The sequence below is a fragment of the Otolemur garnettii genome, unplaced genomic scaffold, assembly GCF_000181295.1.
Source record: "Otolemur garnettii isolate 467f Iridium unplaced genomic scaffold, OtoGar3 scaffold00087, whole genome shotgun sequence".
NCBI lineage: Eukaryota > Metazoa > Chordata > Mammalia > Primates > Galagidae > Otolemur > Otolemur garnettii.
The window spans coordinates 8,536,689-8,546,899 of record NW_003852482.1 but is presented as its reverse complement, the minus strand read 5'-3'; the positions used below and the strand labels follow the sequence as shown (position 1 = coordinate 8,546,899).

Below are 10,211 nucleotides of genomic sequence, written 5' to 3'. Positions count from 1 at the left end.
GGCGGGCACCTGTGGTCCCAGCTACTTGGGAGGCTGGGGCAGGAGACTCGCTTGAGCCCAGGAGTTGGAGGTTCCTGTGAGCTGAGATGCCACAGCACTCTACCCAGGGGAACAGCTTGAGGCTCCTGTCTCAAAAACAAAACAAAACAAAACAAAACAACTTTTTTTTTTTTTGTAGTTTTTTTGGCCGGGGCTGGGTTTGAACCCATCACCTCCAGTATATGGGGCCAAGGCCCTACTCCTTTGAGCCCTTTGAGCACAGGCACCACCCAAAACTTTTTTTTGAGACAAGAGTCTCACTATGTCTCCCTCAGTAGGGTGCTGTGAAATCAGAGCTCACAGCAACCTCCAACTCTTGGGCTTAAGCCATTCTCTTTTTTTCTTTTTTCTTTTTTTTGCAGTTTTAGCCGGGGCTTGGCTTGAACCCACCACCCCTGTTATATGGGGCTGGCGCCCTACTCGTTGAGCCACAGGTGCCACCCTAAGCCATTCTCTTCCCTCAGCCTTTTGAATAGCTGAGACTATAGGCACCTGCCACACAACACCTTGGCTATTTTTTGTTGTTGCAGTTGTTGTTTAGCAGGCCAGGGTCGGGCTTGAACCCGCAAGTCTTGGTGTATGTAGCTGGTGCCGTACTCACTGAGCTACGGGTGCTGAGCCAAAACTTCATTTTTTTTTTTTTTTTGAGACAGAGTCTCACTTTGTAACCCTCAGTAGAGTGCTGTAGTGTCATAGCTCACAGAAACCTCAAACTCTTGGGCTCAAGTCAGTCTCAGTGGCCTCAGCCTTCCAAGTAGCTGGGACTACAGGCACCTGCCACAACGCTCAGCTATTTTTGTTGTTGTTATAGTTGACGTTGTTGTTTAGCTGTCCCGGGCTGGGTTTGAACCTGCCAGCCTGGATATATGTGGCTGTAATCAGTGTGCTGTGGGCGCCGAGCCGTGGCTTTTTGTTGTTGTTGTTTAGCAGGTCCAGGCCGGGTGCCCTGGAGCATGTGGCCAGTGCCCCAACCACTTAACACAGGTACTGAGCCCCTAAAACTTTAAGACAAAGCATCACAGTGCTACCCAGACTGGTCTTCAATTTCTTGCCTCAGTCTCCTGAGTAGCTGTGATTACGTGTGTCCACCAATCACTGTACCTGACAAATTCTGTTTTTCTTTGCAGTTTTTGGCTGGGGCTGGGTTTGAACCAGCCACCTCCAGCATATGGGGCCGGCGCCCCACTCCTTTGGGCCACAGGTTTTAGAGATTTTATCTTATTTTATTTTATTTTATTTATTTTATTTTTTTGAGACAGAGCCTCAAGCTGTCCCCCTGGGTAGAGTGCTGTGACATTACAACTCACAGAAACCTCCAATTCCTGGACTTAAGCGAGTCTCTTGCCTCAGCCTCCCAAGTAGCTGGGACTACAGGTGCCTGCCACAATGCCTAGCTATTTTTTGGTTGCAGCTGGCATTGTTTGGTGGCCCCGGGCTGGATTTGAACCCACCACCTTAGGTGTATGTGGCTGGTGTTTGAGCCACAGGCGCCAAGCCAAGAGATTTTATTTTTTATTTATTTTTTTTGTAGAAACATAGTCTCACTTTGCCACCCTCAGTAGAGTGCCATGGTGTCACACAGCTCGTAGCAACCTCAAACTCCTGGGCTTAGGCGATTCTCTTGCCTCAGCCTCCTGAGTAGCTAGGACTTACATTATAGGCGCCAGCCACAACGTCCAACTGTTTTTTTTGTTGTTGTTGTTGTTGCAGTTTGGCAGGGGCTGGGTTTGAACCTGCCACCCTTGGTATATGGGGCTAGCCCCCTACCCACTGAGCCACAGGTACCGCCCAATACCTGACAAATTCAGAGGGCAGTGTCCCCATATACCAAGGGTGGTGGGTTGAACCTGGCCCTGGCCAACCTGCAACAACAGAAAAAATATCTGGGTGTTCTGGCAGGCGCCTATAATCCCAGCTGCTCAGGAGGCTGAGGCAAGAGAATCGCTTAAGCCCAGGAGTTGGAGGTTGCTGTGAGATGTGATGGTACAGCACTCTAACGAGGGCAATAAAGTTAGACTCTGTCTCTAAAAAAAAAAAAAACTTTTAGAGATGAGTGAATAGCTATTTCGGTTATTTAAAAATGATATTTCTTTTTTTTTGAGACAGAGTCTCACTATGTTGCCCTCAGCAGAATGCTGTAGCATCACAGCTCACAGCAACCTCAAACTCTTGGGCTTAAGCAATTCTCTTGCGCCTCAGCCTCCCAAGTGGCTGGGACTACAGGCACCAGCCACAACGACTGGGTGTTTTTTAGAGACAAGGTCTCGCTCTGCCTCAGGCTAGTCTAGAACCTGTGAGCTCAGGCAATCTACCCACCTCGGCCTCCCAGAGGGCTAGGGTTACAGGTGTGAGCTACCACACCCAGCCCTAACTTTTTACAGTCTTTATTTTATTTTATTTTTTGAGACAGAGCAGGTAGAGTACTGTGGCATCACAGCTGACAGCAACCTCCAACTCCTGGGCTCAAGCAAGTCTCCTACCTCAGTCTCCCAAGTAGCTGGGACCACAGGCACCTGCCACAATGTCCGGCTATTTTTATTTTTATTTTTTATTTTTTTGGTTGCAGCTGTCATTGTTATTTTGGTGGGCCTGGGTTGGATTAGAACCTGCCACCTTAGGTGTATGTGGCTGGCGCTTTAGCCACTTGAGCCACAGGCACCGAGCCACTTTTTACAGTCTTAAAGGCCAACTAGCTGGAGAGTTGGTTTGAAATACTCACTATCCATTGGATGTTGAACATGAACTTAGATTTTCCTAAGAATTCTGATCTCATGGAGTATCATCACCATCAGATGTAAGATACAGGTATCTGATCAGACTCATCTCTCAGCCCAGGACTCTGCTTCTCCTTTGGTTTGCCCAACCTGGGTGCATTAGATGTATTTTGCTACCATTAAACTCCTATCCTTCAGTGTAAGACAGTAAAACACTGCTCTGCAAAGTTGGGAAATTGGGCAACACCTGTGGCTCAGTGAGTAGGGCGCTGGCCCCATATACTGAGGGTGGCAGGTTCAAACATGACCCCTGCCAAACTGCAACAAAAAATAGCTGAGCATTGTGGTGGGTGCCTGTAGTCCCAGCTACTCATGAGGCTGAGGCAAGAGAATCACCTAAGCCTAAGAGCTGGAGGTTGCTATGAGCTGTGACACCACAGCACTCTACCAAGGATGACAAAGTGGGACTCTGTCTCTAAAAAAAAAAAACCAAAACTTAAAACAAATAACTTGGTAAACCTTCTAATTCAGCTTCCCAGCTAAATGGACCTGGAGATGAGAAGTAAACACTCCTCTCCTATGGAAGACTGTTGGATCAGATTACCCATTTGGCTTCTAGAAGTAACATTTACTCATCAAATCAAGTACATATTTTTTAAGTGTTAATTAGCTGGCTGGACTCATGGCACCACTGCAGAATTCCTAAAAATGGACAAGGATTAGTGAACTTTTGATGAGTTGTGGTAAGACACTGATGCCTTTTTACTTACAAATGATGGATAATAACTTTCATCTCAAGCAGCTTGATAAACCTCATTTTATTTTTTTGAGACAAAGCCTCAAGCTGTCACCCTGGGTAGATTGCTGTCACATTACAGCTCACAGCAACCTCCAACTCCTGGGCTCAAGTGATTCTCCTGCCTCCGCTTCCCAATTAGCTGGGACTACAGGCTCCTACCACAACGCCAGGCTATTTTTTGGTTATAGCCGTCATTGTTGTTTGGCCGGCGGGGCTGGATTCGAACCTGCCAGCTCAGTTGTATGTGGTTGGTGCCTTAGCCGCTTGAGCCACAGGTGCCAAGCCGATAAACCTTATTTTAAAGAGCTTACTATAGGCTGGGGGTAATGGCTCACCCCTTTAATCCTAGCACTCTGGGAAGCTGAAGAGTGGATTGCTTGTGCTCAGGAGTTCAAATCCAGTAAGCAAGAGTGAGACCTCATCTTTACTAAAAATAGAAAAAAAAAAACATAAGTGGGCATTGTGGCAGGCACCTGTAGCCCCAGCTACTGGGGAGACTGAGGCAAGGAGCTTCTCTTGAGCCTAGGAGTTTGAGGTTGCTGTGAGCTCTGATGACACCATAGCACTCTACTAAGGGCAACTGAGTGAGTCTCTGTCTCAATAAATAAATAGCCTATTCTGTGCTAGGTGCTTGTGTTAACGTCGAGCCCTCAACAGCTAGGATGTGTGAGCTTCTCACATTTGCCTTTGATTATGAAATATGAGCATGTCTCACAGAAAGAACCAAGTTGCCTCTGGTTAAGCTGATGCCACTTGGTTGATTTCCCATTATGGGACCCAGCATTGTCTATGGCTGACCAATTTTCATTTTTTTCCAGTCCATCCTGAGTGAGGAGATCAATGTAAACTAAAATGTGTGGCTTCCTCTAGTAAGAGTATTGAAGGGTGTCTGTTCCAAGTCAGGGTCAATATTGGGCCTTTCAGGCTCGGTGCCTGTGGCTCATGTGGCTAAGGCGCTAGCCACATACACCTAAGGTGGTGGGTTTGAATCTAGCCTGGCCGCCAAAACAACAATGACGGCTGCAACCAAAAACATAGCCTGGCATTGTAGCGAGCGCCTGTGGTCCCAGCTACTTGGGAGGCTGAGGCAGGAGACCCGCTTGAGCCCAGGAGTTGGAGGTTGCTGTGAGCTGTGATGCCATGGCACTTACCCAGGGCAACAGCTTGAGGCTCTGTCTCAAAAAAAATTTTGACCTTTCATCATTTTCTGACCCCTAAAAGGAGGCTTCTTCCAGTGTAGTACAGGTACAAAGTGCTGGTAAGCACAGGGTCCCAGAAAGTGGCTAAAATGACCCACCATAAACTCGGCAGTAAAGAACCAGAATCGCCCAGGCACGCAAGCCATTACCAGCACACCTCATGTGGGCCAGTTATCATTTTCCTGAGATAATGGCTATTTCACAAAGTGTCAATGTCTTTTCTTCTGTTTAGAAGGGCTTTTTTAGCGCAAAGGTGCAATGGTGGCTCTGGCTAAGTACTAAGCTCAGTCCAATTAAATGATGGGCTTGAGAGACGTTTGGTTTATTCTTCCACAATTTGTAATTTGCCATAATTTAGATGAGCCTTTACTCCCCCCCATTGCCATGAGCGTTCTTGTGAATACTATTTACATAGGGGCAACCACTCCGAAAGCATGACAGTTTGGAATTGGCCCATTTTACACCCACGACATCTGAGACCAAGAGAGATTTGAAGAACTTGGGCGAGGAGGCCTAACGCGTTAGGGGCGGCGGCTGGATCGTGACCGGGCGGGATAAGGTCAGCCCTAGGCAAGAGGGGACCCGCTACACAGGCTGCGCCCCAACTGGGTGACCTAGGGCCCCACAACCGGCAGAGGGCGCTGTCCCCACCCGGACCAGCTCCTCTGAGAGCGCGGAGGGGCAATGCTAGAGGACTTGCGCCTAGGGGTACCCCTCCTGCGCTCCCGCCCCGGGGGCAGAGGCTAGTGTCACGCTGAGCGGGAACTGGCGGCAGAAGACCGGGTACCGTGCCCAGAATCCCGCGGAAGTTTGGATCGGCGTAGACTGTGGGCCTACGGACCCCAGGAGTGGGCGCTGCGGCGTTGATCTGTTGCGGCCGAGAGGCGGCGCTGGGCTCAGGTCCCCGGAGGGCACGCGGGTCTCGAAAGGGGGCGCCCGATCCCGGGTCTCCAGCGTCGCTTCCCGGGAAGTTTCAAGTTTGAAAGTCCTGGCGAAGGGGCGCGGGCTTCCGGAACCGGAGTGGTCGAGAGGAGGGGCCGGCGCGGCGCTATGGAGGAAGGGGCGCCGCGGCAGGTGAACATCGCCGGGATGGCTGGGCTACGCGGGGCCGGGGGGCGGGAAGGTTCCTTCGCCGAGTCCCCAAACCCTCCCAGACCCTTCCCAGCCCCCGCCCCGCTCCCGCGACACCTTCGCAGGGCAGACCTGAGCACTGGGTTAGGTCAGTCATGGGCCCTGGGATCGACTCCAGGTCCTCCTCCAGGGGACTCGGAGCCTCGAGTCCGACCAGCCTGCAGCACATTTGACTCCGCGGGGCGGGCCCCAGAGTTCCCTAAAATCGGCTCTTCCTAGTGGGACTCCAAGGCCGACGGGAATTAGCGGGCAAGCAAAGGGGGCCCGGGGAGAGGGACGCGTGTGCATACCCGGGTGGGGGTCTCTCCCAAAGTCCACGAGGCGCGGGGGAGGGGCCTAGCCAGCGCTGGGGCTGGAACCCTAGGGTACAGAGTGTTTCAGAATTCGGAGGGGGTCGGAGGGTTCCTGCCCAGAGTAGGTGTGCGCGGGCCCTGAGGGCCAAGTCTGTGTGTGTGTGTGTCTGTCTGTCTGTTATGAGGAGAAAGATGGTGTCCTGGCCCCGAGCGAGTGGGAGTGAGCGGGGACACTTGTGTCCCATATAAGGGTCCCAGCTGAGCAGAGAGGAGGTGTGTCGTCATTCCAGCCTAGATTTCTGCTCTAGGTCCATGGGGTGTGTTGGGGGGTGAGGTGTAGTAGACAGAGACTCCTTGAGTGTCCCTCCCAGTTGCTTAAGCAGCCACAGGCTGGGTCTACCCCCTCCCATCCCCTTCCTCCGGAGGTCCCTCCGCCTGTTCCAGCCGTGGCTTGTACACATTTTCCGATTTCCTGCAAGCCTCCACCCTGTGGCGGGTGGCTGGGTGACTCAGGACCCCGGTGGCCGGGCCTCCAGCTCCATGGGATCTTTGTCTACTCAGACCTTTGGCTTTGGCCCTCTTGCCTAGGGCCGCCAAAGGATTTCCTGAGCCTCGCCCTTGCCTTCTGACAGTTCAGCCATCAGACCCAGCCTGGGACTGAGGTGGGGGGTCCCTGAGGCTGGGGTCACTTCCAGTAGGCTCAGGAGATGGAACACAGAGAGGTAAGGTGGGGTCCCTGTAAGAGTCTGTGTTGGAAGGGGAGTCATGGGCCACCTTGGCCTGAGGTCCTTGTTGGCAGTAGGTTGGTTTGAAATGTTGGCCTCTGGGAAGGTTTTCTTCTTCCTGGCTCCAGCTAGGGTGAGGCAGTGAGAGAGACTTGTACTTCCTCCCAAGAGCCAGGCTGGGAGCAGGCACCCAAGACCTCCCCAGGCCCTCTCTGTGACTCTGCTTTGCCACCTGTGGCATTTGGATATCAGGAACAAGCCCTGGCCTCACAGGCCACTGGCTGCCTTCTCCATGTGACATTGGGTGAATCCCTTCTTGGTGCTGAGCTTTTTTCTAGCTCCCAGATTTTACTTCGCATCCCAGACTTAGAGCAGCCTAGCTACCCATGGCTGGTAGGAAGAAGCTGGGCCTGAGAGTTGGTGTCCTCTCTGTGCCTCAGTTGTGGGCAAGTTACTTCACCTCTCTGGGTCTCAGTTCCTCATCTATAAAGTGGGCATAATAACTCCTACTTGGTGGGATTATTGGGAGGAGTGATGAGATGACATCTGCCAAGCTCTTAGAACAGAACCTGGCCTAGTAAGCATCAGGTAAACACTAGTGATCTCCCCTTCCCCATCTCTAAACGGCACAGGGCAGGAGCAGGGGTGAGATGAGTGGCCTTGGGCTTTCCATCTGGCTCAGGCATCCTGAGCTGTAAGGACAGAGATGCTTTTCTAGCCCTGTGTATGTGGGACCTCTGCCCCCTCTGTCTTGGGAAGAAGTGGCTGCTGGTGGGGCTGTACCCCATGCCTTCTCCCTGTCCTCTGCAGCCTGTGCCAGGCCAGTGGCCTCCAGAGGATGAGAAAGAGGCGATCCGTCGTGCCATCCAGAAAGAGTTGAAAATCAAGGAGGGCATGGAGAACCTGCGGCGAGTGGCCACAGATCGCCGCCACCTGGGCCATGTGCAGCAGCTGCTACGCTCCTCTAACCGCCGGCTGGAGCAGCTGCAAGGCGAGCTGAGGGACCTGCACGCCCGCATCCTGCTGCCTGGCTCTGGGCCTGGCCAGCCTGGTGAGGAGCTGAGACCCCCCTCAATGCAGGAGGCTGTGGGCCAACCAGGCCCTAACCTCTGTGCCCAGACTTCGTCACCTCCCTAAACCTCCTCCTGGGGCCCCGGCTGATAGCCCAGGAGGGGTGGGAGGGGAGAGCTAGGTCATAGGAGTCTCAGCTCTAGGTGATAGGCACTCTCCCTGCTACAGAACCTGTAGGCTTGGGACCTCAGCCACGGGTAGAGCAGCCAAAGGCCCGGCACCTGGAGGCTCTACGGAGACAGCTGCAAGTGGAGCTGAAGGTGAAGCAGGGGGCTGAGAACATGACCCACACGTGTGCCAGTGGGACCCCCAAGGTGAGGCACCCCCAGCCTGACAGGGGAGGCACAGCCCTGGCTCCTACTCTGGTGGGAGGGACTTGGCCCTCAGATATTGGGGGAGGTGCAGCTCTGCCCTGATCCTGACTGGGAAGTACAGCCCAGCCGTTGACCCTGTAGGTCAGTCTGATGGGGGAGATAGCACCCCAACCCACAGCTGGGCGGGGAAGGTGTGGCTCTAAGTCCTGACTAACTGTGAAGACCTTGCTGGTCCAGCGGGGTCCTGGTCCAGTCCTAGTCAGGTATGGAAGGTCTGGCCCTAGTCCCACCTCCCAGTATGATGTGGGAACCCCAGTCCTTGTCTGACAGAAGTATTGGTGCTGCCTGATTGCATAGGGAAAGTTTAGGCCTTGCTCTGGTTGGTCTGATGGAGAAGCCTGTGCGCCCCCCACCCCCCAACCTGGTCTGTCAGAGAAACTTGAATCCAGCATCTGGGCTCCCGAGACAGGCTCTATCCCTGGTCTGATTGGGGAGGCTGTGGCTGAGACCTGGCCTGATGGGGTCTGTGTCATGATGCCACAGGAGAAGAAGCTCCTGGTGGCTGCCCAGGAGATGCTACGGGACAGCCAGCTGAAGGTGGCCCTGCTGCGGATGAAGATCAGCAGCCTGGAGGCCAGTGGGTCCTCTGAGGCAGGTGAGTTCTTAAGAAGGCAGTGGTGGCTTGGCGCCTGTGGCTCAAGTGGCTAAGGCGCCAGCCACATACACCTAAGGTGGTGGGTTCGAATCCAGCCCAGTCCCGCCAAACAACAATAATGGCTGCAGCAAAAAAATAGCCGGGCCTTGTGGTGGGCACCTGTGGTCCCAGCTACTTGGGAGGCTGAGACAGGAGACTCGCTTGAGTCCAAGAGTTGGAAGTTGCTGTGAGCAGTGAAGCCATGGCACTCTACCCAGGGTGACAGCTTGAGGCTCTGTCTCAAAAAAAAAAAAAAGAAGGCAGTGGTGTTGGGGATGGTTGGGTGGGGCTGAGGGCTGTCCTGCTCCCCCCCAGGGCCTGAGCTGCTGGCTGAGGAGCTGCAGCACCGACTGCGCATTGAGGCTGCCGTGGCCGAGGGTGCCAAGAACGTGGTGAAGCTGCTTGGTAACCGGAGGACACAGGATCGCAAGGCATTGGCAGAGGTCAGGGGCCCTGCTGCCCTCCTCTGTGGGTCTGCCTATTCCCATACAACTCATGGCAGTTGGCAGGAGGCTCCGCCAGGGTGGGAGGCACTTTCTGTAGAGATGTCACGCAGGAGGGTGTCTTTGGGTGGCTTAGACCACTACTGCCCCACATACCCGTGGGCCTGCCCCTGCCTGAGTCCCCTCTTTAGGCCCAGGCCCAGCTCCAGGAGTCCTCCCAGAAACTGGACCTCCTGCGGCTGGCGTTGGAGCAGCTGCTGGAAGGACTGCCTCCTGCCCACCCTCTGCGGAGCAGAGTGGCCCGGGATCTGCAGACTGCAATGCCTGGGAGCCCCCCGCCTTCGGGGACACTTGTGAAGCCCATCGCCCTGACAGGTAAACAGGAGTCCCTTCCACTTTAGAACTCTCTTTTGTTTTTGGGGAGGACCCAGAAGCACAGTGGGGAAACACTACAGGAAGGAGTTCCAATCCTGGCATCACCACCCACTAGCTGTGTGACCTCAGGCAACTGATATCTTCTCTCTGAATCTGTTTATCCATCTGTAAAATGGGGTTAATAAAAGCCCCTCCCTTTCAGGATTGCTAGAAAAGTATACAGTGCCTTGTTGCAAATGTACTCAGCGCAGTGCCTGCTAGAGTGTGCATTGGGACAGTGTGGCTGTTTGTTTTTTTTTTTTTTTTCTGAGACAGAGCCTCAAGCTGTCACCCTGGGTAGAGTGCTGTGGCATCACAGCTCACGGCAGCTCCAACTCCTGGGCTCAAGCGAGTCTCCTGCCTCAGCCTCCCAAG

The 10,211-nt window shown here is 53.6% G+C and overlaps 1 protein-coding gene across 1 annotated transcript in view; it reads left to right on the top strand.

The window, feature by feature from the left end:
- The first annotated feature begins 5,392 nt into the window (after positions 1-5,392).
- Positions 5,393-10,211, top strand: part of PKN3 (protein kinase N3) — a 13,524-nt gene continuing 8,705 nt past the window's right edge. Inside the window, exons 1-6 of the mRNA XM_003794922.3 lie at positions 5,393-5,825; positions 7,711-7,951; positions 8,140-8,285; positions 8,829-8,940; positions 9,295-9,422; positions 9,614-9,797. Of these exons, the coding sequence (XP_003794970.1) occupies positions 5,802-5,825; positions 7,711-7,951; positions 8,140-8,285; positions 8,829-8,940; positions 9,295-9,422; positions 9,614-9,797 (835 nt within the window). The 5' untranslated portion in view covers positions 5,393-5,801. The remainder of the gene's footprint in view (positions 5,826-7,710; positions 7,952-8,139; positions 8,286-8,828; positions 8,941-9,294; positions 9,423-9,613; positions 9,798-10,211) is intronic.